This window comes from Pituophis catenifer, unplaced genomic scaffold (genome assembly GCF_029215685.1).
Source record: "Pituophis catenifer annectens isolate HBS135680 unplaced genomic scaffold, rPitCat1.0.hap2 SCAF_11, whole genome shotgun sequence".
Taxonomy (NCBI): Eukaryota; Metazoa; Chordata; class Lepidosauria; order Squamata; family Colubridae; genus Pituophis; species Pituophis catenifer.
Window position 1 is genome coordinate 417,396 of NW_027256891.1, and position 19,549 is coordinate 436,944.

Sequence of the window (19,549 nt, forward strand, 5' to 3'; positions counted from 1 at the left end):
TCAAACACACCTCAAAAGAGCCTCTGACTCTCCCCCCTCATGAAATAAGAGTTCTTGAAACCTCCCTCCACCTGAACAAAGCACCCTGGAACATCCTCCTCCACATCTGACTTGGCTGTTATCCTCATTTGGAGCCTGCATTCAAAGAGTTAGCCGCCACTCTCCTTGCCACAACTTGTCTACCTGTCCCTTGGGAGTCCGGGTCTTCTGATCACATCTCAGTTGCAGGATTTTGCCCCCCGAGAAGGCGCTGCACCCCAACCCACATCCTGCTGTGAGAATCCCTGGCCGGAGAAGCTCTGTGCTCAGCCAACTCACCTCTCCATCTGCTTCTGATGCTTCTCCTCTCGGGCCTGGGCCTTCATCTGCTGCACCTCGATGGTGTCTGGCTTACGCCTGCGCATGTAGAGCTCATGGTTCCCCATGCACAGAGCCAGAATGCGTTTGTTAATCCTTAGCCGGGGAGCATAGAAGACAAAATCCTTGGCAAAGGAGAAAGGACAAGGTTAGCCTTGAATGCAGCTTCCCTCGGCCCTCTTTTTCTCCAGAAGTAACAACACAACTTGATTACATGGGCTGTAATTTTTAGGAAATTAAGCGTATCTCCAAACAAGTATTTCTTTTTGCAGCATCTACCAGTATATACTATTACAATTCTTGTATCTTTTGTAACTTTCAATTGGACAAAAAAAGTGTGTGTCATAAGGCAACAATTTTTACAGCAAGGTATCTCAAATGGAGAGGGACGTGGTGGCTCAGTGGCTAAGATGCTGAGCTTGTCGAGCAAAAGGTCAGCAGTTCAGCGATTCGAATCCCTAGTGCCATGTAATGGGATGAGCTCCCGTTATTTGTCCCAGCTTCTGCTAAGCTAGCAGTTGGAAGCACGTAAAAAATGCAAGTAGAAAAATAGGGACCACCTTTTGTGGGAAGGTAACAGTGTTCCGTGTGCCTTTGGCGTTTAGTCATGCTGGCCACATGACCACGGAGACAGTGCTGGCTCTTCAGCTTTGAAACGGAGATGAGCACTGCCCCCTAGAGTCGGGAACGTCTAGCACATATGTGGGAGGGGAACCTTTGCCTTTACCTTATCTCAAATGGGCTAACTTACAGAATGCATCCAAAATCTGGGATTCCCTTGGGATTTGAAACTTGCCATGGTCAGCTGCAGTGACAAGATCATCATTTCCAGCACTCCCTCCCAGCTTCCCAACAAGCAAAGTCACTAGAGGAGCCAGCAGAAAGTTGCAAGGCGAAGGCCAGCAGGCAGGTGAGTGGCTGCTGCCAGGCGGGGGAGGGAGCAAATGGGAGTGTGAGAGGCAAGCACTGGTCAAGGATGCAGCAGCGATCGGAGAGGCTACATGCCGAGGGGTTAGCTCGACACGAGAACAAAGGGACTGGGGGGGGGGTGCATGGGAGACCTGAGCAACTTGCAACTTCCCTGCTGCCTTCCCCATTGACTTTCTCCCTGACAGCTTCCAACCAGCAAAGTCAGTGGGGAACCCAGCAGGAAGTTAGAAATCACAAGCTTTTCCTGATAGAAACTAAAGTTAGTTAAATGATATTTATTGACCACCCAACTCTAGTGGGTGGCATGTAAAACCAGGAAAAACATCAAACAGCTAAGAACATGGAATGACACAGGCAGACCAGACTAAATCAATCCAATAAATGGAAAAACAACATCATTGTTTTGGGGCCTTTGAGCAAATTATAAACATCAACTCCAGGTCTTCAAAGCCTTCCAGGTGCCGTCTTTCTCTTGCCGTCTGGTCCAGAGAGCGGGGACCGCAGCAGAGAAGGCATGCTTCCTCAGTCCCACAAAAGGACAATGTTGAGTGGAGGGGACCTGGTGCACACCCCCACTGGGTGGGACATCCTGGGTGGGCAGAAAGAATGGAGGACGCGGGGTCTTCACCCATCCAAGACTCAGAGGGTCTTTCAGCGTGAGTGACTGGTTGCATTTGCATCGCATTTGCATAGCACCAGAGACTGCTGGGAAGAGCTGTTCATTGTAAGTTCAGGAGGACTGAGACGAAGTCTAGTGGACCAAGGTAGCAGCCCGCATGATAACCAAAAACTAAAACTGTAGTTCATCCTTGGTAAGCTTTATTTTAGAGCGTCTGGCTTAGTTCAATGCAATGCTTGTTTTGCAGCTATCTTTCATGGCGCTCTTTTTAAATTCGGATACTGTCCCATTTGTAAGCATGGACAGATTGCTTATCTAGAGTCTCTAGTCTATGCTCTCCAGGCAGAAATTAGGTGCCCAGCTCAGCCGTCCCTTTCCTCTGTCCCAAAGATCCCACAGAAGGAAGGCAGGAAGGACAACTGGCAGGGCGACAACTGTTACCATTGGGAGCAAACCTCCAGCGTGTCTCGGGCAAAAGGCAAAAGGCCGTGCTAAGCCCTTTCCTCAGTCGTGGCTCAGCGTTCTTCTGCAAGATGCCCCTGGCCATTGACCCTGGAGTCCAGAGAGCAGTGAAGGGGCCAGGACAAAATTAGGTGCCTTTCTAACTTTTACCTTATTTAACTGAAATCAAATATATTTAACACGTTCTTTCTTTCTTCAGACACATTAAAAGGTATAATCTGGTAACAACCGCAAGGCTTTGGGAGTCGAGCCCTGGGCTGAAGCCATTTCTGCAATCCCAGGGGCGCCCGGCCGTTGGGTCAGTAGAAGAGAGGCTGGGGGCTCAGGGGGATCTGTGGGGCTCAGCCCTCCAACCCTGGCTTAGGATAATGTGTAGAACACCATGTGCCCCTCTGCGCCTCCACCACCCAAAATGAAAACTCAACAGGAACAAAAGCAGCAGTGATGGGTTTTGACAAGGCCACGTTAGCAGTCTTGGAGTGGGAACAATTATTCCAGAAACCGCCTCTTCTCGAGAGGGCTTTTTACAAAGCCAGCTTTACAGGTAGGTATGTATGTGTGTGTGTGGAAACCGCCCAGAGTTGTTCACTACAAGGTGGGCAGTAAATAAATTCAGTAAATAAATAAATATATTTCATATTTCTTAACTGCCCATCTTCTTAGATAACCAAGATATAAACATCGAATTTAGAAGATCTTATCATTAGCTTGATGCAGTGGCTGCCCGTGATTGCTTTGGAAAGGATTTGTAGGATACTCCTGCACACAGCTTGGCTTTGCCCAGGTGCAGTTGGAGCCATCAAAGGTTGGTCTCTCTTTTCCTTCGGTCAAGTTCTTGCAACACTCACACTGAATTCTATTCACATGACTTCCTGCCCAGCCAGAGCAAAACCATCTCTTTATATGCCTTTTGTTATAGTCCCTTTAATTGCCTGCAAAACTTGCCAACAGTTAATCTTCATTATATTTACTGTCAATTGGTTTTGTGCTTTATTGCTTCATTCCTTTGGTTAGCCTGGCTCCGTGATGGCGAACCTATGGCACACGTACCACAGGTGGCACCCAGCGCCCTCTCTGTGGGCACGTAAGCCATCACCCCAGTTCAGTTCCACCGAGCATCCGCACATGCCTCCCACTGGCCAACTGGTTGTCAGGTCTCTGCTGCGCATGCAGGGGGGGGCATGTGCGGGGTGTGTGTGCATGCAGGGGGTAGGGGGCAGGGGGCCCGCATGCGCATGTGGGGGCGGGTGCATGTGCATTGCATTTTGGGGTTCGGGCACACATGCATTCGCGTGTGCATGCTTTGGGCAATCAGTCCGGAAAAGGTTAGCCATCCCTGGCCTGACTGATTGGCTGAGGTAGCCCTGCTCTTCTTTCTGCTCATTTCTAGTTGGTGACCACAGTAGAGAAAGTCAGATGCAGAATCAAAATCCGCTGCCAGGAAGTGGCCCCAAAAGCCCCAAGTCTTCGATTTCATTTGATCTGAACTTTCCACTTCTTTTTAACTAATCTCTGAATAAATTAATACACTAAAAGAGTTAAGTTGCAAAGCGTAACTTACTGGGGCTTTCTTGTCAATGGGCTTGATGACAAACTTCTTATCATTGAAGGAAATGTTTCTGATCTCACTCCAGGGGAACCCAATTTTGGGTGTTAGCCTGTGAAAGAGGATTTGTAATTTCAAAAATTAAACCTCAATGAACAGTTGCAGTGATCCAAATACCTGTTTTTGTTCACACCCTCCATACATTTCCCACCAATGAACGTGTTCGGATTCAGAATGTAAGTGGAAATTCCAAATTGACCAAACTATGTAACTGAACAGATCTAGGAAACGAATGGCAGCTCAAAACAAGGCATCTAATTTCTAAGGTGCCATCCGAGGCATCCAGTCCAAGCCGGGATCAGGTCCAAAGGATGACCAGGATATAACCTGGTATATAATATAATGTCTATATATTTTTCTTGACTGTACACCGCCTTGAGTCCTACGGGAGAAAGGCGGTATAGAAATATAATAAATAAATAAATAAATAAATAAATAAATAAATAAATAAATAAATAAATAAATAAATAAATAAATAACCCGCATCGTGTGTATGATGGCATCGTGATAGGCATAAAGGTAGTCCTCAAAACCACAATTAGGACCAAAATTTCTGTTGCTATGCAAGGTAGCTGTTAACTGAACTGCACCCGCTTTTGCCACAGTTGTTAAACAAATCCTGTGGTGGTTAAGTGAATCCAGCTTCTCCCATTGACCTTCCTCACTGGAAGCCAAATGGTGACCCTGGGATGCTGCAACTCTCACAAACACATCCCAGAGGCCAAGCACCTCAAATCTGGCCCCTTTGCCATGGGGATCTGTGCAGACTGGCCATAAGTCACTTTTTTCAGCCTCTTCATATCGTTGGTAAACGAATGACTGTAAGTCAAGGATTCCCTGTATTATCTCTTATCCTCCCTGCTGATGCCTACAAATCCAACCTTGAACTCCAAAATGGCAGAGATCACAAGGAAGGGGAAAATACCCAGTTTAAAATGCCAGGTAGGTCCTGCCCTCCATGCGCCCTCACCTCTGTTTTGGTGCAAATTGTGCAGCCACCCCACTCCACAAAGGCCAGGAAGACATCCTCATATTGCATTTACTTCAATGGTGCTTCCTACACTAGAGTAGGTAGGTGTCATCTAACAAGACAAGGATCATCCGCACAAATCTGGGCCATAAGAGTAACTTTTCCTACTAATTAAAATCTATGTGTATCTATGTATATCAAAAGTCTCTTGATACATGAAATTAAGATTGCCCAGAACAATTCTTGCAGCCTGAAGATATATGAAGATACAGAGACAATTCAAGCAGTGAGTTTAGCTTCATATAACAGGAAGCAAAAAAACCACAACCCTCTTAGTCAATCTGAGGAACTTTCTCACTTCTGTTTCAAGGACAATGAGGATGAGAGCAAAATGAATCACAAAATCCCTCTGAGCCTAGGAAGTAATTTAATTTCTGGGAAATAATTATGTTGGGATTAAAAAGCAAGTTACATTTGTTTTTATTGTTTTAATGTTTTTAAATTGTTTTAATCATTTTATAATTTTAGAATTATAAGCTACCCAGAGACACTTGATTAAGTTGGACAGCTATATGAATGAATGAATGAATGAATGAATGAATGAATGAATGAATGAATGAATGAATGAATGAATATTCCAGTAAAGATCTGTCAGTAGATTCATAGAATTGTGTGAGAACTGGAAGCAACTAATGGCAAACCAATGCCAGCACAGAGAGTCACTCTAGGCTAGAAAGAGCCAACAGAACAACGTCAAAACCACATAAGATGAAAAGGAAAAGAGAATTGCTTGCAGACTATGTGACCAAGAAGGTGGCCGTGTCTAGTTGATCAAACGAGAAGGTGGCTGTCACCATCCGTGGAGACTTTGTCAGATCCAGCTGTGTTCTGCTCTTATAAACCCTCCCCTCTCTCAATCACTCTCTCTTGTCAGTCAGACAGACAGACAGACAGAAAGACACACACACACACACACACACACACACCACCGTGCACTCTATCGGAAGATTAAGGAGAATAGTTTTGTTACCGGTCATTCTGTTCATAAATGTTGAGTCCAAGAGCATCTACTCCTAACCAGAGTTCTGAGCCTTTCTTGTTCTTAATACTAAAGTAGTTCACACCATACATCTCCAGATCTTGTGCAATTTTTAGGTATTCTAAGATGGCATCTTCTCTGAAAGGACCAAGAAAACAAAACGTATGTTAATGTTAAAAGCTACATTTTGGTGGTGCATTCTCAAAAGCATCCTCTTTTTTGCAACAGTTGGTACTGCATCCAAAAGAGGGCACTGCCCATTTGATTAGAGCATTGTGATTTTTAGTGCATAGGGTCTGATTTAGAGTAACAACTAGATAGCTCAGCCAGGGCATGGAGACACAGACACTTTATCAGTCTTCCCATCTGTCTTAAGGGTAGATGGGTGACCAAAGGCTCCGGTAAATGAAAGTCAAGATGTGATTGCAACTGTTTTTACATGCATCATGCATCGTTAGATGCAATTATACCTGGCAGAATTATACCTGCAAGCAGAATACCTCACAAGGGGACTTGTACAAGTCATAAATAATGCTCTCTTCTGTTCTTGCCAGCCATACCTGAGCATCCCCCGATGTTCCTCGTGCCACACCTGGATTCTTTCTTCCCACTGATCCTTGTTAAGTTTATGCTGTTCCAAAACTCTACAAGGCAAAGAGATGGAAGACGTATTAGGATACGTGGACAGCTCTGCAAAAACAAATTCTTCAGCCACATGAAGTTCAACCATGAAAAGAACCTCCAAGGTTTCCACTTAGTGGAAGAGAGGCGACATGAACATGGGCTGCAGATCACACTGCAATTGCTTATGGTCTTGAATCTCCAAGGCTTGAATCTCTCTCTGGGTGCTTTTAAAAATCGCCTCTCTCGGGTCTTTGCTTCCCAAGGGTTTCTCCTTCTCACATTGTTTTCCAATTTTTCAAAATGTCTCTGTCCCAGCTCTTAAAGCGACAGTAGTTTGGGATCTAAGCATTATTTTACTAAGGAAAAGAAATAAATGAAAAACACACACCAAAGGCATTTCGGCTGCATTCGCACACTGTGCTCAGCACAACTTTATTTGTGTCTTAACGTCATATGGCAATTCACTTAACTGTGGTTTATTCAGCAAACCACAGCTGAGCGCACCGTGTAGCCTGACCAACCTCAAAACAGAGAGGGTGAGGCTCATCCATTGTGGAATAAGGTCCAAACTGTGCAGCAGAAAAGTGGGGTATAAAGCTCGTAATAAAATATATAGCTATGCATTTAAAGGGGGAACCGCAACTTTGCCAGATTTCGCTCTACCTTTGAGGAAGCAGTTTGTCAGTCGTTAGATAACCGGGCTTATGAACCTCCTTATTGAAGTCCCCGTATTTGGACTGGACCGCATAAGAAGCCAGGAGAACGGCCGTCTCCGGGGGACAGTAGATGTCATCGTTCAAGATGGCCTCCTTCACTTGGAGGAAAAACAGGCGCTGCGTGATATCTTGGATCAGCTCCTCTGCAACATCCTCTGGGAAGAATTTGGCCCGGAATTTGAAAAGCAGCGGGCTCTCTTTGCGCACGTCCTGAGCTGTAACCTGCAGCACATTGTGGCAAAATCAGGATGAAAAAACACATCCAGAAGCATCACAACCGAGAACTCTTGGGACAAATACTAAGCCAGGAGGTCTGTGGAGATTCTCAGTCATCCAGGTCACGGCTCTCCCAAGGGCGCTTTTTCAAAAGGCAACTGGACTGTCTTGGTTTTCCTTTGAAGACGTTTTGCTTCTCACCTAAGAAGCTTCTTCGGTTCTGACTGAACGGTGGAGATTGGGAGGTAGTCATCTGGAATATAAGGAATCTAAATCCTTCCATTCTCCACCATTCAGTCAGAACCGAAGAAGCTTCTTAGGCGAGAAGCAAAACGTCTTCAAGGGAAAACCAAGTATGTCCAGTTGCCTTTCCAAAAAGCGCCCTTGGGGCTACTAAGCCAGAAGGCCTCTAAATCCACTACCCATGACCCCAGCCACGGGGCCCAGGTTGGAGTGCCTGCCCTAAATCCAAGGGCAGTTTGTTAATCTATTCCACTGGGTTGACTAGCCTAATATTTCTAGCTCAGCCTTCGCCCACCATTGTAGCTTTCCAACTTCCAGAATTCTGGAACGGCCAAGGCTGAATGTCCTACACCTAGAAGGTGCTCAGGTGGACAAAGCAGTAGGCTGGCAATGCCACCTGCAACCTATCAGCCTGCTAGATGGAAGGAAAGCTGGGAAGGTGCTCCAGATTCAGAGGTGGGGCTGCAGCCTGTCTCAGAGAATGACGGGACCATCGTCTGTGACTCCCATTCAACAAAGACTGACAGGGGCCCAACCCCACAAAGGCAAACCTGTTTCATCCCTGCCCAAGAAAGTAAACTCCCTTTTTCGGGGGGGGGGCAGAAGCAGAAAATAAAATGAGAGGCACCTCCATACCTTTTTATTTAATTTCAACCACGTGGAGAAGCCCTTGGTGTCCTGGTACTGGAGTCCAAAGAACCAAACTTCTCGCAGGCCGATCGTTTTCACCACCTGTTCATGAAAACCAGACAGCAACACGTGAGCAAGAGGAAGGGGTTTACGGCTCACTGCATCCCAGGAGGAGAAGGACCACCAAACCCCTTCAAAGGTCGTCATGGCACAGCTCCAAGCGGGCCAAATGGCGGGCATGGGTGCATGTCAGCAGCAATGGGGGACTCCCTTCCTTCAGGGTTTTTGGCACAGAACAAGCTCTGCCCTAAATACCCTCTAAAAGAAACTGGGATTCATCTGGGAAGCGGCCACCTGCCATAAGGGAGCTGTCCTCTTTCCCCAGACAGGGGCCAAGACGGAAGTGGCGATGGCTGCGGCTGGCATCCCCTAGGCAGCTGTTGGCCGGGGGTGGGTGGGTTAGGGTTAGGGTGGGATGCGCAGAGAAGCTCTGCCCGCAGAAGGCTCCCACACAGCCCATTAACAACCTCACTGCCCAGACCAGCTGCTAAGTGGAGATTCTCAACAGCTGTGCCTGCAAGAAGAGGCTTTTTCTAGGAAAAAGAAAGAATGATTTGGGGAAAAATGGTAGGAAAAAATACAGGACATTCAACAAAGAATGACAGATACCAACTATTTCCATAACTACGTAGATCTCATTTCTCCTCTCAAATGCTGAATGTTCCTTACAAGTCCTAGCATATTTTTTCTCTTTTAGATGCTGGATCCATTTTGAGATGCTTCTCTTGGCTGAGATCCTGTCCCTCAGAATAAAACCCAAAAGCAGAGTGGCCACTTGTGGCTCCTTCTGCCTTTGATGGTCCTGGGTGACCAAGAGCGTCTGCTGCGCCCAAGGGAAAGAGCGTTTCCACATGCAACGCACGCGCGCGCGCACACACACACACACACACACACACACACACACACACACACACACCACTGTGCTGGGCTCCACCTGGAGAGCCTGTGCTGCAAACCAGCCCCTCCTCCGGCCAACTTCTCTCCCAGGCGACTCTCCTGGGCTTTGCGCAGAGTGGCCACATCAGCCTTGCACGGAAGGGGGGAAAGATGCCTGGGTGAGGGTAAAGGTCAAAAAAGTCAAGATGGCAGAACTATCATAAAAAGGAGCAAGCAGTTGCAGGAATTATCTTGACTTATTTGACCCCCAATTCAGTTTGAAATGTATGAAGAGTCATTAATATCATACTGGCATTTTCTCTCTTTTCTAAAGAAGGCATCAGGGCGTAACTCATGCAAAACCACAGGCAGCTGTGGCCACCAAGTAGTCTGCATTCCATGTGAGAATAGAGAGGCTGTTCAAGATTTTGTCCATCCTCTAAGGTATGGGATAATTTTAATTTAAAAAATGGGACTTCATAACGAAATCACGATTGCCGAGACTTGTTTTGAGATGGTGCCTTTGAGGTGTTTGACTACAGCTCCCCAAATCCACGAACACTGATGTCCTACCTCACATCTGGACGATACAAGACTGCCTAACCTGGGAAGAGATAGTACTGCCCTACATTGCACTGGTTCCAGTTCTGGTCTCCACAATACAAGAAGGATGAAGACCCCACGGAGCTGGTAAAGGGCTGCCTAGGAGGCTGGATATATGAAGAGCAGTTGAAATAACTGGGTCTGTTTAGCCTAAAGGAAAAGGAGAGCCATGGTAGTCATCTTCCAATACCTGAAGGGCGGACCCAGAGAAGAGGGGGTCCATCTATTCTCCCTATGCCAGAGGGTACAGTAAGGACCAGTGGCTGCAAGTTATAGTGAGGGATCCAAGCTTGAGCTAAGTTTTAGTTGTGGGTACTCCATCACTGGAGGTTTTCAAGAAAAGACTGGACAGCTATTTGTCCAGAATGGGATGAGGATTCCTCCACCAGGCAGGGGAGTTAGACTCAAAGACCCCGAGAGCCCTTCAATCTGAGAGTTCTATGAATGGACAAGCCTTGGATCCTGAAGGGAGATTTGTTCTTACGTTCTGCTGTGCAAATTACATACATTCTTGCTGTCTAATGGGCAGTCAAATCCTAAACTTTACTAGATTACAGGTGGCTAGATTCCCATGTTAACAGCAACACAAAGTACTGACCAAAATGACAATGATTTACATTTTTTCTACTGGTGCCAAAGAAAAAAAAATAACAAAGGGAAAGAGAATAGAGAACTCTCTATCATCTAGAAATGCTAAAAGAGCACTGTAATATAAGTCAATTCATACTTTAAAACATGATCAAGGCACACTTGGAAAGCAATGAAATAACTATTTAGAAATTAAACAGAATAGGTATTCTTCACTCTTTATACTGTTTTTACACTGTTGTTCTTAAGACAGAAATATATATATATATATATAAACCATTGCAAAAGGCAATACAGCAACTTGGCACCATCTAGATGCTTTCCTGAGCAATGGACAAATGCTTCCATTCACCAACCGACCGCCAGGCATATTAGATGGGACCCTGAAAGGAGACACTTGGATGGCATGGAAGGAGGGGGCTCGCCATCTATCTCGGCGAGGCACTGAAAGGCCAACAGCCACCAAAGGCAGTCCAGAGGCCAGATGAGGAGCCAGCCAGCCAGCCAGAAGCAGGACATGGTTTTTCCCAGGCTGAAGAATTGGCACCTCAGAACAGCAGAAGAATTGAATCTCCTGCCCAGGAACCCTCCAGGCTACTGCTGGAAGTGGAAGGCGGAATGGGATGACTTGACGCCATTAGCTCAGTGCGGCCAGCTGGGTGCAGCCTTCTTGTCATCACCGTCCCCTCTGCCAACTCAGTGCCATTTCTTCGCAGGACATGTCAACACCGGAATTCACTGTGGAGTTATGCCCCGCCCATCAACACCTCCCCTTTGACAGCCCTCTTGCTCGCCTGCCCACCCACCCACTTGCTTGCCCAGCTCTCCATTCGGCCCTGGGGGAAAGAGAGGGGCCCATGTGTGGAAGACAGACAATTTGAGGTGTCTACATGGCATCAATTATGCTGAAATTTTCTCTGGCAAATCAGGCAACGTACATGCACTGAAAGGTCTGGGACTCTGCATCTCTTTCCTTCCCTCCTCCTCCTCCTCCCTGTTTACAAGGATGTCCATTTGGGCAGCTTGAAGCGGGCAGAGGTCAACAAAGATGAAAGCTGTGGGATTCCCAGTGAGCTTTGGAGAATAGTCCCTCTTCTGGTTTGGCCACATTCTTGTCCACCTTTGAATATCCTATTCAATCAGGGCTCTTGGAACAACAGACCCTGCACCTCCTGGGAAAAGGGAGGAATGTCCAGGAATGTTTAGAGATGGGGCCTATGGCATTTCTGAAGGCACCTATTGTCCCCTTTATTTGAACTGACCGGACTGGTAACTATAAAGCTTCATATATACAGCCTCACCTCTAGCGTGTCCATTCCACTGGCAACCCCTGGTGAGTTAATATCTTTGAAGAAGAAATAGCCATCCTGCATTAGCATAGTAAAAGCAACTACAAGATCCAATCCAACATTTGAAATATGTTGTCAATATCACCTCCAATGCAAAAGAACTCGAGTGCGGTGGGATTATTATTGCAAGAAAATTGAAGGGAGGCTGCGTTCTGATGGCTAAAAAGATGCACCGTTGTCTTTAAAAGAGTCATTTCAATGGTTAGCCTTGCACAACAGCATTAAAATTTGGCTTAACATTATTAACTGCAGAGTTAAAAGCTGGGCCACGGCAAGACTTGGCATTGGAAGGGGATGAGAACAGTCAGCCAAGCTGTTTTTCTTTCTCAATAGGGCAGGCTGGGCAAACTGGAACATTCAGTTGGGCAAAAAAAATAAAGTATGGAACAATTACTTTGATTTCCCATTGTGGCCAGGCTGAATGGGTTACTTCCTTTGCAAATCAACTTCCTCCTCTTGCAATTGTCCAGAGACAGTTGTTGAATTCCAGAGCTACATTAGAGAAAGAGCAGATTAGATGATTTATCTATAGCCTGGTAAAAGGATCCCTGGCCCTTCCTCGGAAGACGCCACCCTCCGCCTGAGGCCCAGCTCCCTTGAGCCAGGCAGCCCTGCTGTCCAATCTCAGCCAGGCTCTGGAGGCAACCTGGCACTTCTCAAGAGAGGTCCGCAGGGGAGGAACAGCCAAGGTATTCCTGGTCCAGATCTCTCCCTTGTGGGAAGCTGACATAGATGGGAAATGCTCCACGGCTCCACACCACTATTTCTCAACCAGGCCTGCTTTAAGATGTCCGGACTTCAAGCCTGGTGGCTGGGGAAGTTGGGGAGCTGACATCACCCATCTTCAAACTGTCAAGGTTGAGAAATATTGCTCCATGCACTTTAGCACCATCTGGGCCAACCCAGAAAGGCTCCCAAGGTGAGGCGCTGGATCCCAAGAGTGCCAAGGGGTCCAAGCAGGTGCCTCACCATCTCCAGCATCACAGCCTCAACAGACGTTTCCAACAAGGCTCCCTTGGATAACATGCAGGAGGCTCTTTTCCAATGAAGTCCGCGAGGGCTCTTTCTGTCCAGGTTAAGGCTGGTGCAGGAGCCAAACTTTCCTTGGTAGCTCTGGGAATTCTTTTTCTTCTGTTGCATGTATTGTTGGGGTGGGGGTGGGGGTGGGGTGGAGTGGGCACATTTTGAGCAACTCCTTTTGCTGGTCTCTGAGGGAAAACCCCACGGAGGAGACTTGAAGGTCACATTCCCCTCCCTTATAGGTTGTTTTTAACTTTTAGTCACCCATTGCATTTATACCTGCTTTCCTACTAATACACACACCACAGCTAATAAATATGCAAAATAATATATAAATACTGTGTTTCCCCAAAAATAAGACCCTGTCTTATATTTTTTTGAACCCTGAAATAAGTGCTTGGCCTTATTGCCATGTGCTCAAAAGCCCAATTGGGCTTATTATCAGGGGAGGTCTTATTTTGGGGGAAACAGGGTATATATATATATGTGTGTGTGTATAAGTAGCTATTTATAATGTATACTATTAAGTATATTCATTTATAATATAAATGTTTATATATATAATATATAAAAATGCACACACCTCCAATAAATTGCAGGCCAAACAATAAAGCTAATATTGAAAAAGATGAGATAAATGCAACCACCAGATTAAAATGTACTCCAGAGATATCTGGGGATGCCTGCAGCAGAGGCAGCTGTTCCTCCCTGGGCTGGAAAACTAAGCAGGGTCGGGCCTGGTTAGGGTTGGATGGGAGACACCAGGAAATTCCAAAAGTCAAAATACTTTTTCCAGGAGGAGGCAATGACACAGCACTTCTGCATTCTTTCAATGATGCCCTGGGACATTTTCCACAAAGTCACCAGGAGTTGAGCTCGACTTGAGAGAAAGTTTATTTTTTATAGGTATTGAGGGGCTTCCGTTATGGAAGTGACAGATAACGTCGGAAGCCCAAAGTGAAGAGGCAATCAAGTATGCAAGCCCGAACAATATTGCCCTGAAAGAGGGGCGATCAAGTGCCCCAAGAGATCCTTTGGGGTCTGCCCAGGGAAGGCCTGCCAGGAGAGCTCTCGGCTCCTTTGCTGGCTCCTAAGCCAGGCAAACCCGACTTCAGGCTCACAGAATTAAAGAATTGCAAGGCTGAAAGGGACTGTGGATGTCTTCTAGTCCAACCCCCTGCTCAAGGCAGGATACGTGAAAGTGGATTCTTTGCAAGATCCCAACTAGCAGATCACTAGCAGATTCTTTGGGATCACAAGACCACGCTCATTAATGATTCCCTCCAGAGAGACATGGATGAACGCAGCCATCAAGGCTCTTCCGGCTTCAGCTGGGTTTAAATCCAGGAAATCATCTTCAGCATATTAAAAAATGCTTTTGCAATTAGGGAAGTGGAGTACCTACTATGCTGGGGCTATCGTACTATTAAAAACATATTGTGATCCTCAGGGTAAGACTGCTCACTCGTTCAGCAACCCTTCAGGGTTATGACGGCGTTGTCCCAGGGCAGCTTATGACAGGTCCTCAAAGTTCTGGCCGTCGCACCATCCCTGCTGTCGTGTCAGGTGGAGCGCTGGGCAACCAGGTGGGCCTTAGGGCAGCTGCAGTGTCTCATGGTCAGAATCTCCATGGGCAGCCTGCTTGCTCAGTGGGGAAGGCCCCACGTTGTTCCCCTCAGTCCCTCCTCCCGCCACCTTTTCCCCAAGGAGCCCCCGGGAGGCCCCCGTACTCCATGTCGCCCACACAGGGCTCCCACTCCCTCCCTGCCCATTCCCCATAAAGGAACTCCTCAGTTTATGACCCCAATTGAGCCCAACATTTCTGTTGCTAAGTGAGACAGCTCCTGCTGTGAATTATGCTCCATTTTATGTCTTTTCTTGCCACAGTTGTTGAGTGAATCACTGCCGTTGTTAACTTAGTAATATGGCTGTTAAATGAATCTGCCTTCCCCATTGACTTTGCTTATCAGAAGGCCGCAAAAGGGGGTCACGTGGCCCTGAGGGACACTGCGATCGTCATAAATATGAGCCAGTTGCCAAGCGTCCAAAGTTTGATCATGTGGCTGGGGATGCTATAACGGTCATAAGTGTGAAAAACGGTCATAAGCTGCTTTTTTCAGGTTTTTTTTGGACCATCACTGAGTGAAGTGTTGTAAGGCCTACCAGCCTGCCTGGAAAAGGCTCCCACACCTCTTCCCACGGGGTGGTCACGAGAGGCTCTTGCTTAACGACCTGTGCGGTCCTCACTTAATCACGGCTGCAGGGCCTGCTGGGACGGCCACTGGTGAGCCATGCGGAGGTGACCTGACGTCTTGCTTTATGACCGCAAGGCTTAGTGTGAAAAATTCTGGTCCCAGTTGCTATGGTAACCTGAGGACTAGTTGAAGATGGTTGCGGCTGTCAGAAGCAGAGGAAGGGCAGCCAAATGAGGGAAGCTATGAAAAATAAAATGCGTCCATTTTCAGGGCATGGAACCATTTCATCACTGGAAACATCCCAAGACCAATTTCTTAAGAAAAAAAAGTCTCTGGGTTTAAAGTCATAAATCTTCTACACTGAACCATTTTTATCAGCTGAGGATTCCTCCATATAAGGAATATATAAGTAATATATGAGCTTCCATACTATGCTAAAGCCTTTGATTGTATGGATCACAACGAATTGTGGCAAGTTCTTAAAGAGTTGGGAGTCCCAGACTATCTTATTTGTCTCTTGAGAAACCTATATGCAGGTCAAGAAGCAACAGTGAGAATTGGACACGGAACCACTGATTGGTTCAAAATTGGGAAAGGAGTCCGGCAAGGCTGCATACTGTCACCCTGCCTATTTAATTTATATGCAGAGCACATCATGAGAAAGGCAGGACCAGAAGTATCAAAAGTCGGAGTTAAGATAGCCAGGAGAAATATCAACAACCGTAGATATGCAGACGATACCACTCTAATGGCAGAAAGCGAAGAGGAACTAAAGAGCCTCTTGATGTGGGTGAAGGAGGAAAGTGCAAAAGTTGGCTTGAAACTCAACATTAAGAAAACTAAGATCATGGCATCCAGCCCTCTCAATTCCTGGCAAATAGATGGGGAAGAAATGAAGGTAGTAACAGATTTTATTTTCCTGGGCTCCAAGATCACCACAGATGGGGACTGTAGCCAAGAAATTAAAAGACACTTGCTCCTGGCGAGGAAAGCTATGGCAAACCTAGACAGCATTCTATAAGGCAGCGACATCACCCTGCCAACAAAAATGCGTATAGTCAAGGCTATGGTCTTCCCAGTTGCAATGGATGGCTGTGAAAGTTGGACCATACGAAAGGCTGAGCGTCAAAGAATGGAGGCCTTTGAACTCTGGTGCTGGAGAAGACTCCTGCGAGTCCCTTGGACTGCAAGGTGATCCAACCGGTCAGTCCTAGAGGAGATCAACCCTGACTGCTCTTTAGAAGGCCAGATCCTGAAGAGGAAACTCAAATCCTTTGGCCACCTAATGAGAAGGAAGAACTCCCTGGAGAAGAGCCTAATGCTGGGAACGATGGAGGGCAAAAGAAGAAGAAGGGGATGGCGGAGAACGAGATGGCTGGATGGAGTCACTGAAGCAGTCGGCGTGAGCTTCAATGGACTCCAAAGGATGATAGTGGACAGGAAGGTCTGGAGGAACATTGCCCATGGGGTCGCGATGGGTCAGACATGACTTTGCAACTAACAAAAAAACATAACCTTTCATATAAGTGATCATGACGTGGCACCCCAAAAACGTTCTTTTTGCTACAAAGGACGTGGCTGCCCCTCTGGAAGTTATCTAATAGAACAGAAGTCACTGCATTTACAAAGATTATGGAATTGGAATGAATCTAAGCTCCTTAACCCTGTTTCTTTAGTCCTGCTGACCCAGCTGCCCCCTCGCAGAATTAAGCTACTCAGGTCTCAGCTCACTCCAGACCTACTTTTGTGGCTCCATCAGAGTTAGGATTTAGTCACTCAGAAGGAGGTTATCTTGCAGGTAAGTTTAATGATGCAGTATATACAAAATACAGGTAGATACGGTGTACAGGTATCCTCAATTTATGCAATTATGGTCATAAGTCACGATGATTGTTAAGGGGATCATCATGCGACCGTATCTGATTTTTATCACTTTCCTTGCAGTGCTTTTTACAAAATGTAGCAGTCATTAAGTGAGATGTAAACCTTGTTTCTGGCAGAAACGTTATAAAACTCAGCCACAGGAACCCAGGATGCTGCTGATGGCTGTAAGACTGGTTTGGGTTTACCCAAAATGTAGTCATGTCAGAACTTCAAATCCAAGTTATAAGTACCTTTTGGGTAGCTCTGTCGACGATCTGTCGATGGTCACTAAATTGAGACACAGACACAATGTAGACACAGAAACCGCACAGATACAAACCTATTACACTAACTTGGGTCCTTGCAGTGACACCCGTTACAAGCCATCAAGCTAATGACACAAATGGGTGACATCTCTGCACAAATGATCTCCTGCTGCCTGTGTCCTCCTCCCCCTCCCCTCCCTCCCCTCCCCTCCCCAGGTGCCTCTCCAGGCAAGAAGAAGAAGAAGCACAGAAGCCGAAGCAGCAAAACCTCCTCCAAAGCAAGTTGGTCTTGGAGCAAAAGCAAACTGTTCAGGGGACCCTCAGAGAAAACCCAGGATCTGCATTCAGTTTTGGTCAACACGATGTAAAAAAGATATTGAGACTCTAGAAAGAGTGCAGAGAAGAGCAACAAAGATGATTAGGGGCCTGGAGGCTAAAACACATAAAGAACAGTTGCAGGAACTGGGTATGTCTAGTTTAATGAAAAGAAGGACCAGGGGAGACATGATAGCAGAGTTCCAATATCTCAGGGGCTGCCACAAAGAATAGGGAGTCAAGCTATTCCCCAAAGCACCTGAGGGCAGGACAAGAAGCAATGGGTGGAAACTAATCAAGAAGAGAAGCAATTTAGAACTAAGGAGGAATTTCCTGACAGAACAATTAATAAGTGGAACAACTTGCCTGCAGAAGTTGTGAATGCCCCAACACTGGAAATTTTTAAGAAGATGTTGGATAATCATTTGTCTGAAGTGGTGAGGATTTCCTGCCTGGGCAGGGGGTTGGACTCCAAGGTCCCTTCCAACTCTGTTATTCTATTCTATCTCTGGAGTCCTTTTCAGCCAGTGGAGTTTTGTTTCAAACAGCTGAAGTCCCAATTCATCCCTCAGTCACTTTTTAGCAGATACTTGCTAAAGACTCTTGGATCCAACAGCACATTTGATAGCTCTGACAAGCCCGTTGATTATTCTATAGAGAATTAGGAAAGTTTGACACAATTTCACATTCATGTTTATACTTCTGGCTCTCCATGGATGCTACACTGGGGGTAAAATAGATAAGTTTTTGGTCCAGTATGTTGTGAAAACCCCAGCATTGCCTTCATCTAAGTTGTGAGCTACTCCTTTACATTAGAACATTCATTCATTCATTCATTCATTCATTCATTCATTCATTGAATCAATCATTCATTCAATTTCTATAGCTGCCCATCTTGGTCAGGGATTCTGGGTGGCTTACAAGTCAAAAAATATATTACAGTCAAAATACTAATAACATTTTAAAACAATAGAAACAAAAGAAACATCCAAAATAAATATACATAGCAGCCCAGATACTTGGCAATATAGCCAGGGAATGGGACTCTTAATGCATTCCGGGGCCCCGGCTCAGCAACACAGCCAGGTATATGGTTATTTGGGTAAACCATACTAACCGAGCCCTGCCATTGTGTTTATTAACATGGATTTAGCATATGACAAAATTATGGCATCCTAGTCCAAATTCAATACCTGGATCTCTGACCAATGAGCATCAAGCCTCTGTTTGGACACTTCTAGCAAGGAGAACTCATCAATTAACAGGGCAGCCATCCTGCTGGCTGAAACGGCTTTAGGATGCCCCTCATGATGTCTAGCCTGAGGCTCCTTTCCCCCAATTGTAACCCATCGGCCCTGATCCTCCTCTCAGAGGCAACAGAGAATAAGTTCACGTCTTCCTCTACATGACAATGCTTCCCATGTTTGAAGACTGCTATCATCTTTCTCCTCTAAGTCCTTTCTCCTGTAGGCTAAACATACTCAGAACCTCTAACCACAGAATTTGGTTTCTGGAGCCTCCATCATTTTGGCAGTCCTTCCCTGCAATTTCTGCTTCTGGTTCTGCCCTCTGGGTGGACAGAGAACAAATCTACTCCCTCTTCTGCATGAGAAACCTTCAGAGAGAGTTAAAGAATGCTTTTGCATCTCTCCTCAGTCTTTCTTCTCTAGTCCACCTCACAGGATTTCATTTCCAGATTCATCATCTTAGAAGCCTTAGAAGCCTCTGGAGTCATTCAATTTGTTGTTCTTTGTGAACTGTGGTAGTGCCAGAACTCAACCCAGGGCCCTCGAGGGGATCTGACCAGGGCAGATTTGAGGAGGACAATCCAACAAGGCCTTCTAAATGACACAGTCCATGATTCCTGTCCAGCCGCCTTACCTGATCAAAGAGCTGTTTCCCCGTTGTATTGGGCTGAATGGCAAATTCCAACTCCGCATCCATGGTGGTCACTCTCACGCTAATCTGGAATTAGAAGGAGAAATCCATTAAAAACCCAGCA

At 46.2% G+C, this 19,549-nt stretch overlaps 1 protein-coding gene across 1 annotated transcript in view; it reads right to left on the reverse strand.

Annotated features, from left to right (window-relative positions):
• The window catches only part of MSN (moesin), a 61,849-nt gene that overhangs the window by 10,747 nt on the left and 31,553 nt on the right, over positions 1 to 19,549 (reverse strand). The window contains exons 2-8 of the mRNA XM_070952075.1: positions 19,429 to 19,512; positions 8,419 to 8,514; positions 7,271 to 7,545; positions 6,544 to 6,627; positions 5,975 to 6,121; positions 3,930 to 4,026; positions 319 to 482 (exon numbers count right to left, since the gene is read on the reverse strand). Coding sequence (XP_070808176.1) covers positions 319 to 482; positions 3,930 to 4,026; positions 5,975 to 6,121; positions 6,544 to 6,627; positions 7,271 to 7,545; positions 8,419 to 8,514; positions 19,429 to 19,512 — 947 coding nt within the window. The remainder of the gene's footprint in view (positions 1 to 318; positions 483 to 3,929; positions 4,027 to 5,974; positions 6,122 to 6,543; positions 6,628 to 7,270; positions 7,546 to 8,418; positions 8,515 to 19,428; positions 19,513 to 19,549) is intronic.